The 11786-nt window shown below is 49.7% G+C and overlaps 1 protein-coding gene across 1 annotated transcript in view; it reads right to left on the bottom strand.

Annotated features, from left to right (window-relative positions):
• DLC1 (DLC1 Rho GTPase activating protein) overlaps positions 1 to 11786 on the bottom strand; it is a 55731-nt gene that overhangs the window by 34107 nt on the left and 9838 nt on the right. Inside the window, exon 2 of the mRNA XM_006158983.3 lies at positions 3492 to 3563. Within this exon, the coding sequence (XP_006159045.1) occupies positions 3492 to 3563 (72 nt within the window). The remainder of the gene's footprint in view (positions 1 to 3491; positions 3564 to 11786) is intronic.

Below are 11786 nucleotides of genomic sequence, written 5' to 3'. Positions count from 1 at the left end.
TTTCCCTATCTCCAGGAGAGCTGCGAATTGAAAACCCAGCAGCACGCTGGTCCCCCTCCTCCTCCTCCTGAATGTCAACAGCCTCAAAAGTCTCTCCAGAGATCAGCACCCCCACCGGGATACCATGCAAGTAGCCGTCTTAAAAGAGGCAAGCAAAAGGAATTGGAGATGCTCTCTAGAAGGAGGAACAGTAAGATATGTTCCACAGTCTAATACTAAGACAATTCAGGATTCACCTTCATGGGAAAATAATCGCACAGTCTATAATGAGGAAGCCCAAGTACTGTAAATTGGGAATCACTTCACTCGTCACCCAATTTCATTTGAAAATGACCTATAAAATAGAATCTGCTACTTTACAGTTGGAATTGTTTTAAATGATCTTGTACAGTTGAGGAAAATTCCCACCCAGACGGGCAGCCTGGTCACCTCGACAGGCTGAGAAACCCGGACGGTGAGCCGGACTGGAGGTGCAGCGCCTCGCCTGAGCTGGGAGCCATGCACGCACTCCAGGGCTCACCTAGGCAAGAGACGGAGTCCAAGTCGGTCCAGACCCTTTCTTCTTCGAGAGCTTTCTGCCTTAGGGCACGTGCACTCACCAGAGAGAAACAGACAGACAGACACAGTGAGAGGAAAAGGGATAAGTCATCCTGGGAGGACAGCCACACCGCAGTCCCTTCTCCATTCTCCTCCTGAGATCTTGGGCATGCGCACACCCGTGCCTGGCGTGAGTTTCAAGCCACCACGTCAGGGACTCGAACGCAGTTGGCCATATGGGAGTCCAGTGATGTAACCACTATGCCATCTGCTGGTCCCTGGAACCTTCTTAATTTTTTGGAGAGATTTTTGATATAGGGCATACGTGCTCGCCAGAGAGATGGAAAGCGAGCAATCACTTCCAGGTGGGACGGCCACGCCACAATCCTTCATCTCCAGTTTCCTCTCGGGATTATGGGCACACAAGCACACACGCCTGGCATGATTTCTAAGCCACTGGGTCTGGGACTCAAACTGCAGCTTACTATGTGGGAGTCCAGGATGTAACCATTATGTCATCTGCTGGTCCCTAGGTCCTTTTTTTTAAAGGCTCATTTTCTTAACCAAAAATATTAAATGCCACCAAAAAAAATTCAGCAAAAGACAATCTAGGGGGAACCAGCAGTTAGCGTAATGGCTATGTCGCTGGACTCCCACGTAGTCGACCACGGTTCGTGTCCCGGACCCGGTGGCTTAAAACTCACGCCGGGCGCGTGTGTGTGCGTGCCCAAGATCCCAAGAGGAGAATGGAGGAGAAGGGATTGCGGCGTGACCATCCCCCCTGGGGGGTGATTTCTCGCTTTCTGTCTCTATGTCTCTCTCTGTCTGTCTGGCGAGCGCACGCGCCCTACAGTGAAAATCTCTCCAAAAAAAAAAAAAAAAGACAATCTAGGTAGTTAGGGTGCTGGGTTCCCATTTGACTGACTGAGGTTGAAGTCCTGCACCTGGAGACCTGGATGTGTATGTGTGTGTGTGTGTGTGTGTGTGGGTGTGTGTGTATGTGTGTGTGTGCACACGCATGTGCCCAAATTCCAGGAGGAAAATGGAGAAGGGACTGTGGCATGGCCACCCCCCTGGGGGGTTGATTTCTCACTTTCTCCCTCACGGTCTCTCTCATTCTCTCTCTAGTGAGCGCATGCACCCTATGGCAAACACCTTAAAAAAAAAAAAGAAAAGACGATCTAAAGAAAAATACAACGCCTAACTACAGACGGGGGGACGGTATGTGACCGACAAAGGAGTAGTGCTCAGAACGAAGAGCTCTTACAAATTACTAAGAGAAGCGCGGCTGACTCACAACGGCCAGAGACATCTGACAGAAGAGCAGCCACGCCGCGCTGAGTGATGTGAGTCCACGCTCATCGCCACGAGCGACTGCGGAGGTGGAGTCAAGTCTGCAGGGTAGGCCACTCTACCCATCTGACTGGCAGAGGTTAGAGCCGGAACGCACCGAGCGCCAGAGCACGCAGATACACAGGATCTTTCTGTATTATTGGTAAGAGTGGAAACTGGGACGAGCGCTTTAGAGAAATCTGCATCCCAAACGGAAACGCACATATTCGTTACTACTCAGTAACAGGCACACAGATGCCAGGATAAATCATACACGCGCCACAAGACATAGGTACCAAAATGTCCCAAACAGCATGGTTTATAAAAGCAAAACAAGGGACCAGGAGTTAACGTAATGGCTATGTTGCTGGACTCCCATGTACTCAACCGCGGTTCGAGTCCCGGACTCAGTGGCTTAAACTCACGCAGGGTGTATGTGTGTGTGTGTGCCCCCAAGATCCCGAGAGGAGAATGGAGGAGAAGGGATTGCGGTGTGGCTATCCCCCCTGGGGGGTGATTTCTCGCTTTCTGTCTCTTTTTGTCTTTCTGACGAGCGCATGCATAAACCTCTCGAAAAAAAGAACCAGCAGTTAGCATAATGGCTATGTCGCTGGACTCCCACGTAGTCGACCACGGTTCGAGTCCTGGACCCGGTGGCTTAAATTCACGCTGGGCGTGTGTGCATGTGTGCCCAGGATCCCAAAAGGACAATGGAGGAGAAGGGATTGTGGTGTGGCCATCCCTTCTGGGGGGGGGACTTCTTGCTTTCTGTCTCTCTGTCTCTCTCTGTCTGTCTGGCGAGCGCACGTGCCCTATAGCAAAAACATCTCCAAAGAAAAAAGAAAAAGGCAAAACAAAAAAGCCAAGTGCCCAATGACTGCAGTGTGCCCATGAATACACTGTGGTATAGCCGCACAGCGGAGTCCTACATAGGAGCCAGAGTGAGTGAGCTACAGAGACACACAGGATAGCAATCTTAATACAGTGTCATGTAGACCTTTTTTAAAAATAATCATTTATTTAATTCCATTTGTTATTGTTATCTTTTTATTATTATTATTATTTGACCACCAGAGAGAGACAGAAAGGGAAAACGAGAAAGCAAGCCACCAGGTCCGGGACTTGAACCATGGTTGGCCATGTGGCATGGCCATCTCCCTGGGGGGTGGGGTGGGGGTTCTCACTTTCCCTCTCACTGTCTTTCTACCTCTCCAGTGAGCATATCTGTCCTATGACAAAAATCTTAAATAAAAAATAATTAATACCTACCGAATTATGTACAGGATAATGGTTTTTCTATGAGTAAAGAGGCGACTCACTATAAAAGAACACACTTTTCAAAAAGTGCAGTAACATATGTAAAGGGAAGGCCAGAGAAAGACGAGCAGAGGTTTGGGGATGGTTATGTCGGGTAGGGTGGCAGACGAGGGCAGACAGAGTGGGAAAACACCTGGGTGTGTGACCGCCGAGGCCCAAAGCCTTTGTCGTCGTCGGAGGGGGTCTAAGCTGTCAGTAATATATGTAAGTAAATAATAAAATGTCCGAAAGCAAGTCATAGACCAGTGATAATCAGGAACCAAGGATTATAATTACGCCCCTTTGAGAAGGTGCTCCCCGCTTACCTTCATAAAGCTGTGCGTACTGGGGGAAGCCCGTTGCTCGCAGCCAGTCACAGGCTTCCTTAGCTTCGATTTCTAGAACAGAACAGAAGACAGAGCTGTTGGCTGTATGTGCCTTTGTCTCAATTAACTCTGATACGACACAAATAAAACATGATGTCAGCACAAAACATGAGCGAGTGAGCAAACGAAAAAATCCACTTAATTAGAAGAGTTGAAATGTTTATGCATCTTTTCTTCTTCAAATGTATATAATTGCAAATCTTTCTTTTAAAAACCATTAAATGGGGCCAGCAGTTGGCTTAGTGGCTATGTTGCTGACTCTCATGTAGTCGACTGCAGTTCGAGTCCCGGACCCAGTTGCTTAAATTCACGCCAGGCACATGTGTGTGCATGCCCAAGATCCTGAGAGGAGAGTGGAGGAGAAGGGATTGTGGCATGGCCATCCCCCCATTACTATTTAAAACAAAACAAAACAAAACAAACAAAAACCCCCAAAGGTCTCCTAGCAGTAAGTTATTCTGCACTGTGTAAGAGTAACTTACAAATGATTATGAAAAGGGCTTGATGAGGAAGTGGAAAAGGGATGAAATAAATTTACTCTTGGTAGGCCTAACTTGGTTTACCTTAACAAAGGCCCCCAGGTACCTCCGACACCCTAGCACAGAGTTTAACTGAGGTCGGTTACAGACCCTCGGACATCCGTGGATGGGCGTGTAAAGAGCCCCAGGGGTCATGGTGACGTGCACATAGGCGCCCGGGTGTTAGTCAGGTAGGAGGGAGGCCATGAAGTCTTGGCAGGCTGAAAGGCCTAATGACGCTCCCCTAACAGAGCTGCCCTGTGGTCTGACATCTTGGCGATGCAGGTAAGCGGCAAGGCCGAGAGCTGCAGCCACGCTGAGGTTAAAGCCCCTTGGCACCTACTTACAATCCAGGTAAACTGATTCACAGAGGAGGTCCTGGACGCTGTAACCAGTTCCTCTATCTGCATAGAGTACTCCTTTTTACTCTTCTCCCCCCGTTCCTCAGGCCCCAGGCTGGTCACCTGTTTATGAAGGCCTCAATGTTGCTTAGTTCATCCCAGACTGAAATCTTCATGAAGCACCTTTCCTCTGAGCCGGCTGAGACCCACAGTCAATATTAGAAATATACATTTCTTACTTTTGTCCAGTTACTTTGTGAATTCAAAACATTTTTCACCTATTATTCCATGAGTTCCTTAGCCTTTTAAGATAGGAAATTACAAAGGCTCACATTTCTTTTTTTGTTTTTTTCCTTGAGAGATTTTTGCAGTAGGGCAGGTGTACTTGCTGGAGAGACAGAGACAGGAAGCGAGAAATGAACTCCCAGGGGAGATGGCCATGCTGCAATCTTTTCTCCTCCGTTTTCCTCTTGGGATTTTGGGCACACATGCACATGGGCCTGGTGTGAGTTTTAAGTCACTGGGTCCAGGACTCAAACTGTGGTCGACTTCATGGGAGTCCAGGGACATAGTCATTACACTAACTGCTGGCCTCCAAAATTTAAATTTATTAAAGGAAATAAGATTGTCCTTACTGAGCACATCAAAGTGAAACACACTGTGCTATCTTTTCTTCTTCTTTTCTTTTTATTTTTGGAGAGGTTTTTGCTATAGGGCGCGTGCGCTCGCCAGACAGACAGAGACAGAGAGACAGAAAACGAGAAATCACCCCCCAGGAGGGATGGCCACACCGCAATCCCTTCTCCTCCATTCTCCTCTCGGGATCTTGGGCACGCACGCGCCTGGTGTGAGTTTAAGCCACCAGACCTGGGACGCGAACCGCAGTCGACTACATGGCAGTCCAGCGACATAGCCATTACGCTAACTGCTGGTCCCAACACTGTGCTGTCTTTTGATGAGCCAGGTGGGAGAGTGGAAATGGCTTGGCAGTTTACTTTCTGAATCTCCCCAGGGAGTGAAAGTGACATTGTTAATCACGAGGTGCAGGACTGAGTGGGGTAGACCAGCAGCACCAGGCAGTCGTGGAAGCACTCGTGTTCACACTGAGTAAAAGGACACGTGGAACTGTCCCATGTGAGTCACCCGAACTCAACAGTTGTTTTTATGTATTTTTATTTTTACCTTGTCTCAGTGAGGAACGAAGGAAATTTAAAGTGAAATGATCACACTTTCTAGAAAACTACAATGTAGGAAAAGCTTATAAGCTCAACATTTATTTTAAAAAATAAGAAAGCTACTTTTTATTTGTGTCTTCCCAATCGAAGATAGACGCGGGAAGGAAAAAAGGCTGCTAGTTTCAATGTTTTCAAAATAAATTTGCCAGAGGGCATGTGCACTTGGTGAACGAAGAGACAGAGAGAGAAAGAGAGAGAGAGAGAGACAGAGAGAGAGAGAGAGAGAAGAGAAAGCCCCCCTCCCATGGGAGATGGACATGTCGCAATCTCCCCCATCTCTCCCTCCTTTTGGGAGTCTGGACACGTACGCACATGTGCCTGGAGCATTTTTCACATTGCTGGGTTTAGGACTCACACCACACAGTTGCCCACGTGGGTTCCAGCGGCCTCAGCCGCCAGGCCACCTGCTGGCCCTGCTGTAATATTTTAAATAACTGCTTTCTGCCGGCTATTTACGGGTTACTTTTACTGCACAGACTGTTAGACACTGAACAATGGTTTGTTAAGTAATAAATGTGGGCTGGCTCTGTGGCAAGCTATAATGCGCTGCTTAAGAGAAGCACGGGGACCAGCAGTTGGCGTAATGGCTATGTCGCTGGACTCCCATGTAGTCAACAGGGGTTCGAGTCCCGGACCCAGTGGCTTAAACTCATGCTGGGCGTGTGTGTGCGTGCCCAAGATCCCGAGAGGAGAATGGAGGAGAAGGGATTATGGCATGGCCATCCCCCCTAGGGGGGTGATTTCTCGCTGTCTATCTCTCTGTCCCTCTCTCTTTCTGGTGAGCGCACACGCCCTATAGCAAAAACCTCTCCAAAAAATAAATAAAAAATAATAATAAGAGAAGCACGTCTTGTCATCAGAGGTTCGAAACTCCCGCCGTGTCAGCTGAAGTACCCTGGTGCCCTGCTGGTACCCAGGGTCCCAGTGGATGAGGGACTGGGGAAGGGAACCATGGTGACAGATCCCTGGAGGGGGTGCCTCTCTTTCGCTCGCTCTCATGCATGCTACCATGAATACAGAAAAACCTTCCAAGTAAATGTACTTGTCTTCTTCGTTTTTAGAGGGGTATTTGCTACAGGGCGCATGTGCTCACCAGAGAGACACTGAGAGACAGAAAGTGCGAAATCACTCCCAAGGGGTGGTCAGGCTGCCATCCCTTCTCCTTTCTCCTCTCGAGATTTTGGGCATGCATGCACCCGTACCCAGTGTGATTTTTACCACCGCGTCTGGGACTTGAACCATGGTCGACTGCGCGGGAGTCCAGCGACATAACCATTATGCCATCGGCTAGCCCTGCTTGCTCTCTGCATGTGATTAGTCTAATCAGAAAGTCTCAGTGTTTACCCTTTTGACAATACTCAGATGTGACAGCACATCTGTGTCCATGCCAGGGCCCTGCCACCGACACAGAGCGTGTTCCTGAGCTGATCTACACGGTGTCACACCCACAGCACGGCAGACGTCAGATATCACTGTTCTAACAACATTTACATTTGCCCCATGGAGCGTTCTAGAAATCATGAAGTGTTTACACATACATGAAGGGACGTCACCAAGTTCATGGGGAAGTGGCATTAAAGTATGCGTCTTTTAAATTTAATTTCTAGTTTTTAACTTTGCTATAGGGCATGCGCACTCACCAGAGACAGACAGAGAGACACACGGAGAGAGAAAGGGCTAGATCGCCCCCAGGGGCACGGCCACCACCCCTTCTCCAGTTTCCTTTTAAGATTTTGGGCACACAGGGAACCAGCAGTTAGCGTAATAGAGAGACACACGGAGAGAGAAAGGGCTAGATCGCCCCCAGGGGCACGGCCACCACCCCTTCTCCAGTTTCCTTTTAAGATTTTGGGCACACACACACAAACCCAGCAGGAGTCTCGAGCCGCCAGGTCTGGGACCTGAACTGCCCAGCAGGCCATGTGGGGTCTTGCACCTTACTCTCCATGTCACCTGCTGACCAGTATAAGTTTATTTCGATACAAAAAAATTGGAAATTCATACATAATATTTTCATAATACACATTCTTCACGAGCTTTTTAACCCCCCCCCATTCCATTTAAAGTCCACGTGACCTCAGGAACATGTAAATACATATTGCTGTCTTGTCATTCTTTTAGTTTCTACCTCCAAGAAAATGAAATGCCCCCAAATGACCAAAAGTTTATCTAAAAGCTATGTCCAAATATTCTTAGAACCAACCTCTTGGTTAGAAAGAAATGATGTGAGAGACCAGCAGTTAACGTAATGGCTATGTCACGGGACTCCCAAGTAGTCGACCGGGGTTCGCGTCCTGGACCCGGTGGCTTAAACTCACGCCAGGCGTGTGTGCGTGCGTGCCCAAGATCCCGAGGAGAATGGAGGAGAAGGGATTGCGGCGTGGCCATCCCCCCTGGGGGGTGATTTCTCGCTTTCTGTCTCTCTGTCTTTCTGGCAAGTGCACACACCCTATAGCAAAACCTCTCCAAAAAAAAAAAGAAAAGAAAGAAATGATGTGAATAAATGAAGATTTGCTTCTCAATGAGCTAATTTAACTGAAAGTTTATACAGTTGCTAAGATGCAGTACTTTCACGAACAGATCTAGCAACTTTCCCCTTCTTTGCTTCTTAAATAGGATACCAGGGGAAACAGACCAGCAGAATCAAGGAGTGCACAGTACACAAAGCCCACCCGTGAAGACGCCGGCTGGTGACAAAGAGAGCCCACGGCTTCCGTAGAAGCCCGGATCGGAACAGCAGTGAGTACTCATTTTCCTTTTTTGGAACATTGGCTCCTTGTCCTCACTCGCACCACTTCCGATCAGTGTTTCTCAGGAAAGTACCAGAAACCCAGTGTAAGCACTGGTGGTGATTTTTAACCAGTATTTGTGTGTTATTTAACGTGAACTTATGCCTACATCCAACCGAGTAGGGAAGACCGGACCCCATTGCATCCCCCGATTCTCATACTCCTAGGATTCCAGGTCTCGAACCCTCCTCTGCTCAGAGAGTGCATTCTCCAGCCCTGGCTCGTCCAGCTCCTGAGTTCCCGCTCCGATCTTATCTACCCCTCACGATTTTGCAGGAGTTCCACCGCCTGGAAATCGAGTTTCCACACCTTGACGTGGTCTCTAAGGCTCTAGCGGGGTCTCCAACCTAACGTTTCGACCTTCTGTTCTCCCGTGTCCCGGCCAAAGTAAACTCTGTGCCCAGCCCCACCTACCGTGTGCCGCCCCAGCCCGAGCCCCCTCCCATCCACGTGGGGTCGATCTCACAGGAGAGGTACCCACCTTCCCTTCAAAGTGAGCTTCCCGCGCTCAAATGCCACGGTGACACGGGGAGAAGACTCCCCAGAACAGAGGATCTCTCCTTACAGCGAGCAAGGCTGTAGAATGAGAGATGACCACGTAATTACCCCCGTCACCGCAACACGGCACCCCTGTTTCTTATTTCTTTATTTTTGGAGAGGTTTTTGCTACAGGGCGCGTGCGCTCGCTAGAAAGACAGAGAGAGACAGAGAGACAGAAAGCGAGAAATCACCCCCCAGGGGGGGATGGCCACGCCGCAATCCCTTCTCCTCCATTCTCCTCTTGGGATCTTGGGCATGCATGCACACGCGCCCGGCGTGAGTTTAAGCCACTGGGTCCGGGACTTGAACCGCAGTCAACTACATGGGAGTCCAGCGACATAGCCATTTCGCTAACTGCTGGTTACCCTCCCTGTTTCTTTCTAGAGGCTTTTAACAAGTTCCCAAAATACACTTTTTCTTTCAATATGTGTCAGTATGCTGAACACTAAAGATGACTTTTCAAAAAGATTCCCCAATGGAAAATACAGCATGAGATGCTAAAAATACAACCGAAATACAAGGAAGCCTTGACACCTGGGTTTTCTCTAACCAAGCCCCAGATACACATGTTAGGAGGACACAGGAAATTCGCGTCGGAAACAGCCTTGGTGGTTAGTCACTGCACAAAGCCAGGCAGTTCCGCGAGCCCGGTGAACGGGGCTGTGACCCCGCGCTGTGTGGCCGGGAACAATAACGCCGTATCTGCACAATTCCTGGCAGGACGGGATGACTCCCCCTTCCCACTGCCCCTGGGTAGGAGAAGCAGGTTGGCAGCCCGGCGTCAGTCCACTGACGGGCTGATCTCTGCGGATGAGCGCGTCATGGCTCCAGTCGTGGCTCCGGCAGGGCTGGGTCCTTCCACGTCGCTTACTACACCCTCCCAGCGGGACTCTCAGGTGCCTTTCCTTCTTTGATTACCTCCTACCAAAACCAGGCCTCAATAAAAGTGCTCCAGAGGGGCCAGCGGGTGGTGTGGCAGTTAAGGGGCTGGATTCCCACATGGCTGACTCCTGTTCAAGCCCCGGGCCTGGTAGTTTGCTTTTTCACTGTCTCTCTTCTTCTCTACCCCTTTCTGGTCAAACTAAATAATAATAAAAAATAAAATTAAATAATTCTTTAAAACACGTTCCACTGAAGTAGTTCTTTAAATGCAATTCTAAGGCATTAGAAAAATTTAAGAAAATTCAACCCCCCAGATTCCTTGAGTTTCCTGAAGAGGGCAGGCTTGCCGGCAGTCACAGAAAAGCGATGCTTTCACGTTCCATGCCGCGTGGATGACATGCAGGGGGCGGTGCTCTCTGCCCCAAATCCAGCCATGTCCTTTCACCCCCACAGGGTGGCACAGATCCCTTCAAATGCAAAGGAAGACTCCGTTTATGGATTCCCCTGTGTCAAGGTGGCTCGTTGTGCAGGGCTTCTTACAGCTGGACAGGACTGCTTTAATAACAGGCATCCCTGCTCGGTGGGTGAGTGCCACAGAGCTGGTGAGCCGGAGAAGCAGCCCAGGCCTCAACACCCGCAGCAAGGTGAGACCTCGGTGACCGTCAGTCACACATGGAGGGAGGCATTGCTCTGGGAGCCCTCTAAAAGTTCCAGTGAACACTTACTCGAGGCATTCTTTTCTTTTTTTTTGGAGAGGTTTTTGGTACAGGGCACATGCGCTCGCCAGACAGACAGAGAGAGACTGAGAGACAGAAAGTGAGAAATCAACTCCCAGGGAGGATGGCCACGCCACAGTCCCTTCTCCTCCATTCTCCTCTCGGGATCTTGGGCACGCATGCACACGCGCCCAGCGTGAGTTTAAGCCACCGGGTTTGGGACTCAAACCGCGGTCTACTACAGCGGAGTCCAGAGACACAGCCATTATGCTAACTGCTGGTCCCTACTCGAGGCATTCTGATGTACTAAGTATGGGAGGGTCTGGACATTGTATTTTATAAAAAACCCTAAGTAAGTTTAAGGACAGCCAGGATTAAGAACTACTGAGCCAGACGACACTTCTCCAAGTTCTTTCCCTTAGTGGATACACGAACCACCTCCTAACTAAACTCTTAGACAAGCCCTACCCCTCCCGACCTCCAGCCAACCTACCCTGGTCCAGAGGGTCATTGAGCCCTTAGACTGGTGTTTATAAAATGTAGATTTCATGACATCACAGCCCTGCTTAGAATTCCACAGTGACTCTCCACCACCTTCTAGATTCAGTTCACACTACTCGGCAGGACCACAGCCTGCAGCATTGGGGCTCTGCCGACCCACTGGGCTGTTGGAAACCTCCAGATGCCACGGTGGCCGCAGTCTCACCGGACTAATGCCACAGCCTAGGTGCACCATGCCCTCAGCCCTCGAGCCCAGCTCTCTCCTGTCTCGGGCTAATTCCCCACCTTCAGTCCACCACGTCTGCTTCTGCATTCACTAGTCCACCTGGAAAAGCTGCTTTCTTTAATTGCCAGGGAGTGTGGATGCTTGCCAGAGAGAGCGAAAGAGAGATAAGGAGAGAGAGTGACAGAAAGAAAGAGGGCGAGCTGCTCCCCCCAGGGGGTGTGGTCATGCTGCAAGCCTTTTTTCCTCCATTCCTCCAATCCAGGACTTGCGGCATACACACACGTGCCGCGAATGTTTTCCTCTCTTCTTTTAATTGCCGGAGAGTACACTGGCTCAGAGAGACAGAGAGGGCGGCAGAGAGAGAGAAAGCACTCCCCCAGGTCAGGCTGCAGTCCTCCACTTTCCCACCTTGTTGGGATTTGGGGCACGCACGCACACACACACACACACACACACACACACACACCCACACACCCGTGCCCCCCTT

Source organism: Tupaia chinensis, unplaced genomic scaffold (assembly GCF_000334495.1).
Source record: "Tupaia chinensis unplaced genomic scaffold, TupChi_1.0 Scaffold000619_1, whole genome shotgun sequence".
NCBI lineage: Eukaryota > Metazoa > Chordata > Mammalia > Scandentia > Tupaiidae > Tupaia > Tupaia belangeri.
This window is presented reverse-complemented; position numbering and strand designations above follow the sequence as displayed.